Raw genomic sequence first — 13,526 nt, forward strand, 5'->3', positions numbered from 1 at the left:
CATTTGGTAATTAAAACATAGCAATATACCATAGATAGCAACGTTAATGACCACATAGAATTTAGCACGAAATAGAGAGTATACTTTTTTTTTTATTGCTTAGATGGGTGGACGAGCTCACAGCCCACCTGATGTTAAGTGGTTACTGGAGCCCATAGACATCTACAACGTAGACGCGCCACCCACCTTGAGATACAAGTTCTAAGGTCTCAGTATAGTTACAACGGCTGCCCCACCCTTCAAACCGGAACGCATTACTGCTTCACGGCAGAAATAGGCAGGGTGGTGGTACCTACCCGTGCGGACTCACAAGAGGTCCTACCACCAGTAGTACTTGTGCGTAAGTACTTTTTATTATGTGTATCTCACAAAAGGTGAAAAGGTAAGGTATTTTTTTAAACATCACCCTGCGACTCCTACAATTAGCCAAGCACTGTACACCAAGCTGGATGTATAGTGTAATAATATAATAATACCGTGCGCCGAGCCTCAGTTCGCGAAATATGGAGAACAGCTATCAAGGCTTTAATTAACAATGACTCCACGACTACTCTGCCAAGAGTAACCGAACTATGATGATACAGCAAGCTTGCAAAAATAATACTGATGAGCCTTGAAATTTTCAGACTTCTACAGGAAATTGATGGAAACAGAATCACAGATACAACAACTGAAAAAATCAAACGACATTAACTATAACGCTAACATTTTGAATGGGCATAAAGCTGAGAGATTTAAAAGATCGCCCAAGCTCTTTGGATTTTATAACAAGCACAGTAAAGTTAAAGATTCAAAAGATAACGCAGGCATCAAAAAAGCGAAAGATACAGGCCATGAGAAAAATAAAAATATCACCGTCAATAGTGAAGTTACAAAAGATAAAAGATTAAAGAATGATAGTGTAACTGAGCCCACTGTTTTAGAGAATAATAGGAAAGAAGATTATGTTCCAAACAGGAAGGTAGCTAAGTGCTCGCACACGCCCAAGGAAAGTGACGCCCACGAAAAATACAATAAACATCCGTTTTACCAACACACGCAAAAGTTGGAAGACATATTGGAACAAATATTGGGCAAAAACTTTGAGGATGTATTTTCTAATCAAAATGTTGGCGCTCTGTTTGAAAAGCATAAGGACAAATGTAGACACGGTAAAGGGAAAAATATGGAGGACAAGGTACTTGATGACTTTAAATCCCCTTAGCTAGGTAGGTAGGCAGCGGCTTGGCTCTGCCCCTGGCATTGCTGAAGTCCATGGGCGACGATAACCACTCACCATTAGGTGGGCCGTATGCTCGTCTGCCTACAAGGGCAATAAAAAAAAGCTAATTCAAAAACTTGTTTCCACCTAATAACCGAAGTTTTTCCATAACCTCTGAAGCCTCAAAATTAGAATATCTTCTGTTTCTTTTTGTATTTTTTTCTTTTGAAGGCGAGTAATAATAATTACTGTTCTGGTATTTTTCGATAATTCGTCAATGGCGACTAAATAAAATGTAATATACGCCCCACCATATTGTCAGGGAGTTCTTTGTAGGCCTTTGTTTGTTGTCATACAATAATGGTTTCAGCATAAAACAATGAAAGAAAATACTCCAAACAAATTGGAAATTAATACGGAAGACATTAAAGATGAATTTACAACAGCCAATATAGATGATCTAAAAACTAACGACCCTCTGTAAGTTAATTCAAAGATTGGGCTAATTTATTTTTAATTTTATTACAAATAGTAAAAACAATTTGTAAGGTTTTAAGGGCTGTATAAGAATAGCATTGTATAATTAAAATAAAATCCGCAAAGTGTATGTGCAATTATTTAGGTTGGACGAAATGTAACCCAATACTGCATTACTGGCTAACTACGCCGTGAAATAGGATAATTAAATTTCGGCTTTTGTTTCAATGTTGGGTGGTTTTAGTCGGACGAACCATGACTTGTATGATTCATCTGCAATTATGCATAATAAATTTAGTTTAAATACTGTTACCATAGCAAATCAAACTAACAATTTATTTAATATGTTCCTTAATAATACTACCGGTCAGGATATCATAGCGAAGTTATTAAGTATTGTGTCGTCATAGGTCCTCGGTGCGTATACAAGTTTTCAAGCAACTTCAATCTTGATGTTGGTGAAAAAATTTCTTTTGTTGCATACAAATAAACATACATAGACACCAAGCTGATAAAAACGTATTATCATAATTCGTTCCGCAAACACAGCTCAATGAGTTTCTCGCTGGATCTTCTCAGTGGGTTGCGATTCCGATTCGGTGGTAGATTCAGCGAAGCAATTTTTTTTTATTGCTTAATTGGGTGGACGAGGTCACAGCCCACCTGATATTATGTGGTTACTGGAGCCCATAGACATCTACAACGTAAATGCGCCATCCACCTTGAGATATAAGTTCTAAAGTTACAACGGCTGCCCCACCCTTCAAATCGAAACGCATTACTGCTTCACGGCAGAAATAGGCGGGGCGGTGGTACCTACCCGTGCGGACTCACAAGAGGTCCTCTTGTTAGGGCAGATGTTAGCAAAGTCTTCCAGGCTGAACCCCTTGAGCTCGTCTATCGGTTCGGTGAAGTTATAATAGCTCCTTAAGGTTACTAGTCATAGGAAGAAACAAACGACTCACGGATTTACTCAATCAAAATTCAGCGTACCTTAATTTTTTTGTAGAAATTTAAGATTTGATCGAAATCTTATTCACACTCCTGTACATACCAGTAAAGGTAGCAGACGATTGTTGCAAGTAAATGACAATGAGAACTTGGAATATCCACTACTGAAAGAAGCTAGCGATGGCCATGTTGCTAATGCTGAAAAATCTGCGGATAGAGTGAAAAGGGATGAGGTAGTTAAAATGTTGTTAATTTGATACATATTTTTAATGTTAGTTTCTAGGGCACTGTGGGCCAAAATGTCGGTCATTGTCAGTGTCTGTGGAATGTGGATACTACTTTTATATATAGTGGCTTAGGTGACGAAGAAATGGAAATCCGCGAAGCCAACTTGCTTTTCTTAATTTTAAAGGCTGAACAGCTCCCTAGTATGGTATATTAAAAAGTCGGTATTTAAAAAGTCGTCGTGGCCTAACGGATAAGACGTCCGGCGCGTTCGTGTTGAGCGATGCACCAATGTTCGAATCCCGCAGGCGGGTACCAATTTTTCTAATGAAATACGTACTCAACAAATGTTCACGATTGACTTCCACGGTGAAGGAATAGCATCGTGTAATAAAAATGAAACCCGCAAAATTATAATTTGCGTAATTACTGGAGGTAGGACCTCTTGTGAGTCCGCTCGGATGGGTACCACCACCCTGCCTATTTCTGCCATGAAGCAGTTATGCGTTTCGGTTTCGGACCAAAGATAAAATCCCAACAATACTTGGACATAAGTTACAAGCCATTGAAACAGCTGCTGTCCGAATTTGCAGAAAGGGACCAATATTTGCTAGATAGATAGAGCCTATTATTTCAATCCAACCTTATCACCAATTAAAGATATTATCAGTATAAATAGCTGAGTAGAATTTTCCGTAAATTTATCTAGCCAATGATTTTTGATCCAGTAGAGTCTAGTTTTATTTTCAAAATTGAACATACTTAAAATTTAACTATGAAAAATCATCATCATGGAATCTCGGACTCGTTAGTACAGTAGTTAGCGGCCTTGACTGTTGCGACGAGGAACGTGGGTTCAATTCCCACATCAAACACTTGTGTGATGACCAGGTTTGTTTGTTCTTTGTCTGGGTGGTTATCATCTATAAGTATGTATGTCAGTCTCTGGTGTCCATAACACAGGGAATCCTAATTTGGGGCCAGATGATCGTGCGTGATTTATTAGTTGTTATTATTTATTTATTTATGGAACCGTTTCGTACGTATGAAATTATGAATTCTCCCCAAAACAGGATCAGCAAAACAGAAAAATCTTTCATCCGTTAAACATAAACAATCCGAATTGGAAAGGTCCCATGCCATTGTATCAGGACGAAATAAACGCGATGGTAAAACAAGCTGCTTTGAACGCGAGGCAAACTGTTCTGACAAACAACAATGTTGAAGTAGACGCTCCTCTAAACACTAAAGAAGTGAGACCAAAAATAGATGACGAAGAACGAAGCTTAAGTGACGCGGAATATATAGAGGATTACTTCAATGACAAATATGATAGCTTAGTCGGTGTTGCTCAAGCTTATAGTGATTATGGAGTGCTTAATTCCAAGAAAGAGACTACTGATAAGAATGGCGACAAGAATTTGGACCCCAAAGTGATGTTGCTAGATAAAGGTTTGCTGAAACGTGGACTGTTTGGAAGATTAGAAAAGTGTTGGTAATATTTTGTGTATTTGTAAAATTTATTGATACGTTTGCTTATTTATTGAGTGTAAGTCGTAGTGTGAGCCTAAACTGGGATAGGTATTGTTGACTGTTTCCACCTAGAAGCAGTAATGCATTTTGATGCCAAAGGCAAGTCGTTTTATAACGCATACTTTAGATTCACTCCCCATGTCTCCAAGGTAGCTGGTGGAATATACGATATAAAATATCGAACAATAAATTAGCTCATGTATTCGTCTAATGCAATTAAATATTGAGTCTCTCCTAAGAAATAATATTATGTTTGAAAGCATCGCTAAAATTGCTCTAATTTCCAATAACTTGCATACTCAGGTACAGATCACCAACCGTCGGAGGGAATCAGAATCGAATTCAAACCAACGTCTGAAACAAGAGATGATGATCCGGCGGAAATCTACAGGCTACTTCATAAACATATTCACTTTTCGAACGAAAAAGATTTAAAATTACCTCCTCATTTGACATTACCCGCTTCCGATTTAGGGCTAATGTATACCCCTATGAAATGTGATAAGCTTGGTGATATGAAAAAAAATGATGACAATAAAATACAGGAACAGGAAAAGGGTATTATTTTTACTTTGAGTAAAGGTGTGCGATCTTTGAAGTCTGTAGATGAACTGAAATACTCTGAAGCCATCGGACATACTGAAAAAGAAAACGGAAATGACCATAATTTGATAACTAATTTTGATATAAATATTAAAAACGAAGATGATTTAAATTACAGAACGAAGCCTAATTTATCTGAAAATGAAAAAGCGGCACATGTTGATTTAGTGAAAAATGATGTTAGATATAAAAGAGAACTGACTAATGAAAAACTTGATTTAAATAATAACACTAATGCCAAATCGAGATTAGCTTTAAATATAACAAATGTAACAGATCTGGTTAACTCTGATGTTGACTTAAATACTGAAAGAAATATCACGGTGAATACTGTGAACGAACTTGTTGATTCCACTGCAGGAATGGGTCTAAGCGATTTGTTTTCTATGTTTTCCGAATTCTTCAGTTTCATGGAGAGTATGGAAAGAAAAAATAACCAATCAGAATTAAATGGGTCAGTTAAAAGTTTTTTATGAACATTTAATTAGTGTTTCTTTGTATATTTGCTCTCTCTTCATAAGCCATTCATACGACTGTGATGAAATTATGCTATTGTAATCAAAAATAATAAGTGTTTCTATTTGTTTTGTTTTTCAGAACAAACTTGACTATAAAATCTACTAACGGTACAGATGATAAAATGAAAAGTGACGCTTTATATTATCCGACATACGACGCGGATATTCTTAAGAATATTGGTCACCGATCTAGAGTTTTAATGTCGGTAAACGAAAATAATTTAACACGGAATACTGACGATGCTGTTAATAAAACAATTGTCAGAAACGAAAATAAGTTGAACGTTTCAGGTATACAATTAATGAATTTTTTTTATTGTTCGGATGGGTGGATGAGCTCACGGCCCACCTGATTTTAAGTGGTTATCCGAGCCCATAGACATCTACAATGTAAATGCCGCCACCTACCTTGAGACATGAGTTGCAAGGTCTCACTTTTAACAGTACAACGGCTTCCCGCCTCTCAAACCGAAACGCATTACTGCTTCACGGCAGAAATAGGCAGGATGGTGGTACCTACCCGCGCGGACTCACAACACGTCCTACTAGCAGTAATTACGCAAATTATAATTTTGCGGGTTTGATTTTTATTACACGATATTATTTCTTCACCGCGGAAGTCAATCGTGAACATTTGTTAAGTACGTATTTTATTAGAAAAATTGGTACCCGCCTGCAGGATTCGAACACCATTGCATCGCTAAATACGAATGCACCGGACGTCTTATTCCTTAGACCACGACGTCTTCTCTTATTTTTATGTTAATAAAAAGTTCAATTTCCTCCTCCGTGCTTCGTATTTCTCAATTCTGAGGGTCGTAATCATTGTATTGTATCATTTTCTCTCACGAGATAAATCTCCATTTGTTTCTGTCTGTGTGGAAGACGTTTTAAACTTAAATTTAACTAGCCTCAACTAATTAAATTCGTTCTGTTCTAAAGACAGTAATTGCTGTGTCTGAAATGTGTGAATGAAAATATATTTTTGCAGATTATAATATAAACAGCGAGACAAAAATTACTTTGAAAAATAACGATTTTAAAATTCCTATAAATGGAAATAGGAGCACGGACGATGATATGCGTTTATCGCCTGATAAAGAAAAGGACAACATACGCAAAAGAAGTATAAATGAAGGTAAAATGTATTGGAATGAAATATACGACGATGAATATGGTGTGAAAGATGATCTTTTCGAAAATGGCGTCAGAGACAAACATTCGATTGACGTTAAAAACATTGTGAAGTCATCAAAAGATTGGATAGATGATAAAGTACGGAAGATCGTGAGTGGTTTTAAAGTAAGGAAACAAGAGAATCCGATTGGGACAGAAGACAAAGAGGCTAAGAATTCTCATGAGTTAGTAGTAACTAAATGTCATTCATAGTATTTGTCAAGTTGGTACAAACAGGTCTAATATCTAAATATTGATTTTGCGAGGTTGTTTTTGATGTGTTTTTTTTTCATGGCTTCTGAAGCGGTAGTTTCTGACATAGTACCATCACGTATCCGAGGCTTTTTAAACAAATCACCGTGATTCATATTTAGCGACATATCTTTGTAGAATTTTAGAAACGCATTATTATATAGCGGATTTAATAAGTATGAATGTGAGATAAATGTTTTTTTAGGAACGTTAGAGTCAAAACAACTGTCAAGAAACACGTGAAAAGAGAATTACATAAAGAAGAGGTCAGTATGGTTTCTAAAAAAAGTCGGTTTAAGAAAAATCAAATCTTCGAGCGAATCAAAGAATAAGAATCACTCTTTTTATGACCATAATAGTAGTTAGTCACTGACTTATTACAAGCCAGGATTTAAAGAGAGCTCACGGCCTATCTGATGTTCAAATAGCTGGGGTCCATTGGGAATTCCAAAGTGTTCCAAAGTGAGGTTCCAAAGTGAATATCCAAAGAGAATTCCGCTAACCACCTTAAGATATGAGGTGGATGTCATTATTTAAACTGGAACGCACGAGTGCTTCATATATACTCCTGGTAGTGACCCAACCACCTCTTTTGATACCCACTAATGAATTTTATATATTTAATAAATTACTCCTGCATTAAAGTTGCCGCTGGAAACAATTTAGTTACGTTTATATTCCTTTGGACAATTATGTATCTGAACCTTGGTATATTTGGACTGCTCGATATGGCCACAAGGGCCTTACTTCCGCGCAGATGGACCACACTGCTCAAAAAGCAGCACGAACCTCTATTCTCTATCTCTATTATTTATCTCTATCTATCTGCGAATATCTCTAGGTAAATAGCTACAAGCCAGCCAGGAAAAGCTTCGACGAATTGAATGCCAACATGAAAGAGGTATGCCGAAAGGCCGCCAAAGCTGTTGAAGAGAGCAGGAATATACATGGTAATGTAATGTTGGAGATTCGCATCTAATTGGAATACTAAGTAGTAGGCGCTAAGTAGGCGCTTAGTAGGAAGCGTGTCTTTCTTCGCCGTCTTAAAAACTCGAGACGATGAACCGACGATCGTCAGTATCACGACCTCCAGGGTAGTCTAAGAGAATCATCATCATTCCCCCACCCTTCTCTCAGTTCCCTGGGGTCGGCCCAATATGTTTTCTCCTTCCATAGTCATCTATCATATACCATTTCTTCGATCACTCCCCTCTTACACATATCATCTTTGACGCAATCGATTCTTCTAAGGTCTACCTCTTCCTCTATAGCCTTCCACATTCATAGTTAACACTCTCTTACCAACCTCATTGTCTAGGAGCAAGTCTAAACTATAGTATGCAAAAACCTTGGATTTCAATTACTAAGAATAGGGAAATGACCTTTATAAATCAAGGTGATTCTTCCCACCCTTCAATTCGGAACTTATGACTACTTCGCGGCAGAAGTTAAGATTGTAGTGACTACGAACTGGTCCCAAATACTCTGGTAAAATTTATGTAATGTATTGTGGGGATTTATTGTCTTTATGTAACAGTAAGAGAAAACACGAAAGAGGATGCCGCAGCCACGTCTCTGATGCAGCAGTTGACTCGACTCATGACGGACCTGGTGGATTATCAGGTGCAGCAGAGAACTTGCCAAAGTGAGTCTCGAAATCTGTGAAGATACAAATTTAAAGTGATGTGATGTTTAGTATAAATATAAACGAGATTTAAAAGTTAGTTTGCCAAAAGAAGTTTCACTTCTGACATGTGTACTTTGTATTCACGCACTTTTTTTTAAAACAATTTGATTTAGAAGACTGCACAAAGTGGGAATGAATTGCTCGCTCCGGATATTTCAATATTGCAATAATTGTTACGTTATAATAATCATTGTAAAAACTTTGATTTTTTTTATCTAATATTTAGAAAAAAAAAGACATGCCCGCTGAGTTTCTTGCCAGTTCTTCTCAGGACGGAGGCTAGTTTTTGTGAATTGGCGGTAGTTCTTTTTGTCGTTCAACAAGTGTGTACTTTAATTTTAGTTGATTTTATTTGATAATTTAGGCACTAGTGCAATGAAAATGCCTTTACATTAGCGTACGAGAAGATTTTAATATAAAGGACAATATTTAACCGCAATTTATTTTGTTTGTCATTACAGTAAATCACTGAGAAACTTTATTATTGCATTAAAAGTAGGAGTTTACATTTAACCTAATCTTATGTGGATAAGGATATGGTGATCGCTGCTATCCATGTTAGGATCCAAATAGTTTTTTACTATGCATAGCCTCTTAGCCTCCTAGCCTAGCCGGAATGGACGAATGCTTTACGGCACAAATAGATGGTATTATGGTGGTGCAATAGAGTTAAGGGATTTAAGGCATGAAGCAGAATTAATTCGGCTGTTAATTAACAAATGGATGATGCTACTACTGATCAGATGACGGAATGTAAATGGTAATAGTTTACCGAATGGTAAACAGTCGACGTCGCCCTAAATACGTCATTACAGATCCTCCCGATCCATTAACGGTGCTTTTAGGTACCACAAGCACCGGTCACCGTCCTCGTCGAACCCGTCGCTTGCGACGAAGGGCTCGACGAGTAAATTAACCCATAGACACAGCTCACTGAGTTTCTCGCCGGATCTTCTCAGCGGGTCGCGTTTCCGATCCGGTGGTAGATTCTGCGAAGCATTGCTCTTGCTAGGGCCAGTGTTAGGGAAAAAAAAAGGTTCTTTTTTTGTTTGACCAGAACTACCACCAGATCTTCGAAATTTTCTGGAATGGCTGACGTCTCCAAATAAAGATGCTGTTAATTCAGATGCCAGGAGGGGTTTCCTTAACGAAGATACCTTGGGACTGCCAATTAATGGTAAATTAGTTTTGGATGGAAAGCTGATTTGGATTTAGATATAAAAATTAGATTAATTAATCTGGTAGACTAAAAAAATGGTGTGATATTTTTTATTTATTGCTAAGATGTGGAGATGAGCTCCTGCCTTACCTGAGGCACATAGACATCTACAACGCCAGTCACAGGTTTAACAGTACAACGTCTGCTTCACCCTTCAAACCGAAACGCATTACTGCTTCACGGCAGAAATAGGCAGGGCGGTGGTACCTACCCGTGCGGACTCGCAATACGTCCTACCACCAGTGATTACGCAAATTATAATTTTGCGGGTTTGATTTTTACTACACGATGTTATTCCTTCACCGTGGAAGTCAATCGTGAACATTTGTTAAGTACGTATTTCATTAAAAAAATTGGCCAGGAGGCATACCGTGAATTCTCCTGCTCATTTTTAGCCAAGAACCGAATAGTGGACTAGTGTTTTGTTGGTTTACAACAAGCAAAGGCAGATTAGATCGTATGTGACTGACTGAAAATATGTTTTATCCAGAAAATGCACAGGAAATGTATCCGGATTTCATGATGACGTCATCAAGTGAAAAGGATCAATCTGGACAGAGATCTGACTGCCTTGGGACTCTTCGTGCTGTACAGGATTTGATTAACCAGTATGATGGAATGACTGACGAAGATAAGGTATTCTCGATTGATTTTGGTGTTCAGGTCAAAAAGTCTTACGTTTATTGGATTAAAAATGATAATGCAATGGATGCAAAATACGTCTTAAATCTCACTATAGAATCTAGATAGCCCAGAGAGAATTGTTTTCAATACCAATGTTGTTATAGAATTGTTTTCAATATCCAGGTTCACTTGTATAAGTACTTTTGGTAGGCAAGGCGTTTTGTAAATATTCGCGAGAAGGTGCCATCATTCTGTTTACTTCTGCGATGAATCATGCTCTGCCTTTTGAAGCTTTGGCAGATGTCACGTCTTTGTCAGAATAAGACACGTGTTCAGTTAAGATACTAACGTATATTGGGATTACAACCTAACATGCTATCGACAGCCCGACAATCCCGAGACCGACGTAGCATTACTGTAATATAATTATCGCTAACACATACATATAATTATTAGTCGCTATGGGAATATTTGTGGTTCCTACACTCTACAATACAATTGTGATCAGAACTTCGTGCTCCAAGTTGGCTTACCTTGTGATATCTTTGAACAACGATAACCCCTTAACTAGGTGAACAAAGGACTGATTAATGTACTCGGGCGATTTGCTCTTTGCTTACGTAAAAAGAGCTCTTTTTTCCATTTCAGAGCAAGATGTCTGGCGTACGAGAATATTTAGAAAGTCAAGTCAATTTTCTTCAACAAAGAATGTCTTCCTATGCTTTCAGTAATGTTAGTATACAAATTAGAGAAGCGTAGATTTGGGTGATCAGCCGAGGTGGAATTACTTGACTTGGTGACAGGAACACTTTTGGTTTTATTATTTCGGTGCCCCGATCTAGATGGCGGCAGTGTGGATGTAGGGAACATACATATGAGATACTCCGACAGAAATAACGACATTTAGATGCCCCTCAGCTCTAACACTAGGAGCAGGCTTAAGGACCCGGCAACCGTACTCGTCCAACTCGCCGGATCTTCTCAGCGGGTCGCGATTCCGATCCTGTAATAGATTCATTCGCGCAGTAGCTACTCTTGTGTTGTTGGGTTTTCTTTGTAGGCGCTCGGGTGGCTGTCAGCAAATCCCACTCCTTCTGGCTGAGCCCTTGTTCTCCCACCTGCCCGGTGAAACTGAAAAGGCATCCCGGCCACCATTAATGACTCAATCATAAAAAAAATTACGGCATTTCGTTGTGGTTTTTATTCTGTATTATGAGGCTAATTATCAGGAATAGACAGACTCTGCCCATTCCTATGGCAGACTCGGCCTATCCTGGTCAGAAGACAAGCATTTTATGGGTTTGAATAATGAGACAGCAACGATACAATACGATTCGGACTTAGAACTCATCAAGGCCTATTACCACTAATTTGGCCAAAGTTGGTATGCTTTGTTTTTTAACTGAATGAAACATGTTTCCATTTCCTACTACAGGTTGAAAGTCAGAATTATTTACGTTACAAGAGGACGATAGGCATGGAGCCGAAGCAAATGAAGCGTTTGAAAAAGCGGAACCTGTCCAAATTCATTAGGAATTTCGGGAAAAAGCACACGAAAGCTACGACAGATTGCAACGAAGAGGCTCAGGTCACAGATCCAGCTCAACGCGTGAACGGGAAAGACGTGTCGAAGAAGTTGTCTGACAAGAAGCGAAGAACGAAAAGAAACCTCAGGGACATTTATTACAGGGCATTGGCTGACGCAAAAAAGATGACGACGGTAAGAAAAGTCCCGTATGATGGAGAGATCGGCCAAGTGTCGCAGTAGCTACAGCAATTATGGACAGTGGCTAAGTTTGTTTGACATTTGGAACATAAAACAACGTTTTTAATAGAACATTTTAATGTATTTGTTATTTTGATTAAGGTTTTTATAGAATAGTTGTACATTTGATTCTAATATATTATTTGGTTGTTGATTTTTTTAAAACCCCTTTGATTAAATCTTTTCTATACTTTTGTATGGTTCAAAAGACTGAACGGCCCTTTATGGAAAAAATGGGGAGAATCGTGGTATCCACTCGTACAGGCGTTTACTGGTGGTAGAACCTCTTGTGAGTCCGCGCGGGTAGGTACCACCGCCCCGCCTATTTCTGCCGTGAAGCAGTAATGCGTTTCGCTTTGAAGGGTGGGGCAGCCGTTGTAACTATACTTGAGACCTTAGAACTTATATCTCAAGGTGGGTGGCGCATTTACGTTGTGGATGTCTATGGGCTCCAGTAACCACTTAACACCAGGTGGGCTGTGAGCTCGTCCACCCATCTATGCAATAAAAAAATAAAAAAACCGTGGTATCCACTCGTACAGGCTTCGTCTGCTGAGGCGAAATCGTCAGTTCTGAAAGCCGTGTCTAATTTGGAGACTGTTCTTTGTCTACTCATTGTGTAATAGTTCTCCACTTGTCCCTAACTTCGGTAGTCTTAGTGTTTCGGGTATAGGCATGCCGATTAGAGATGCAATCAGTTTTGACCAACGGGTTGATGATTGACCAAGTGGTCTTTTCCATCGAAGTGGCCTACTGCTATCGGCTTTTAGAGATTATCTGAATTTCTGCGACCATACTGGCTTAAAATATACTATGTAACTATACTGAGACCTTAGAACTTATATCTTAAGGTGGATGGCGCATTTATGTTGTAGATGTCTGTGGGCTCCGGGAACCACTTAGCACCAGATGGGCCGTGAGCTCGTCCATTCATCTAAGCAATAAATATAATAAAAGTGCAATAATGGAATAGTCTTATTTTATGGTCCGCGATCCCAATTCTAGATACATAAATGTAGTAAGACAAAGAGCAAACAAATATGTACGTCACACGAACAAAGCCCCTGCTAAAATATTAAGGAATGAGTATTACAGAAACTACGTGCACTGACCAGCCTTCCCGATGTAGCTACAATGAGCTACACACAGCCGACGCTGCAGACGGAACACATTTAATAAAACAAATATACAACCCTGCATTTTATTACTCAAAGCCAGGGCTGGAGAGAGTCTGAATTTTCGTGATATTTTACAATATTTCATATTTCGACATACGAAGCGGTAATATTACGTAC

At 38.4% G+C, this 13,526-nt stretch overlaps 1 protein-coding gene across 1 annotated transcript in view; it reads left to right on the forward strand.

The window, feature by feature from the left end:
* Positions 1–12,234, forward strand: part of LOC114245696 (uncharacterized) — a 41,428-nt gene extending 29,194 nt beyond the window's left edge. Inside the window, exons 11-24 of the mRNA XM_089733455.1 lie at positions 627–1,177; positions 1,572–1,681; positions 2,688–2,862; positions 3,928–4,345; positions 4,691–5,444; positions 5,588–5,799; positions 6,500–6,869; positions 7,142–7,202; positions 7,778–7,886; positions 8,474–8,581; positions 9,681–9,800; positions 10,333–10,478; positions 11,115–11,198; positions 11,902–12,234. Of these exons, the coding sequence (XP_089589581.1) occupies positions 627–1,177; positions 1,572–1,681; positions 2,688–2,862; positions 3,928–4,345; positions 4,691–5,444; positions 5,588–5,799; positions 6,500–6,869; positions 7,142–7,202; positions 7,778–7,886; positions 8,474–8,581; positions 9,681–9,800; positions 10,333–10,478; positions 11,115–11,198; positions 11,902–12,234 (3,551 nt within the window). The remainder of the gene's footprint in view (positions 1–626; positions 1,178–1,571; positions 1,682–2,687; positions 2,863–3,927; positions 4,346–4,690; positions 5,445–5,587; positions 5,800–6,499; positions 6,870–7,141; positions 7,203–7,777; positions 7,887–8,473; positions 8,582–9,680; positions 9,801–10,332; positions 10,479–11,114; positions 11,199–11,901) is intronic.
* The last annotated feature ends 1,292 nt before the right edge of the window (positions 12,235–13,526 follow it).

The sequence above is a fragment of the Bombyx mandarina genome, chromosome 02 (assembly GCF_030267445.1).
Source record: "Bombyx mandarina strain Sakado chromosome 02, ASM3026744v2".
In the NCBI taxonomy this organism is placed as follows: domain Eukaryota; kingdom Metazoa; phylum Arthropoda; class Insecta; order Lepidoptera; family Bombycidae; genus Bombyx; species Bombyx mandarina.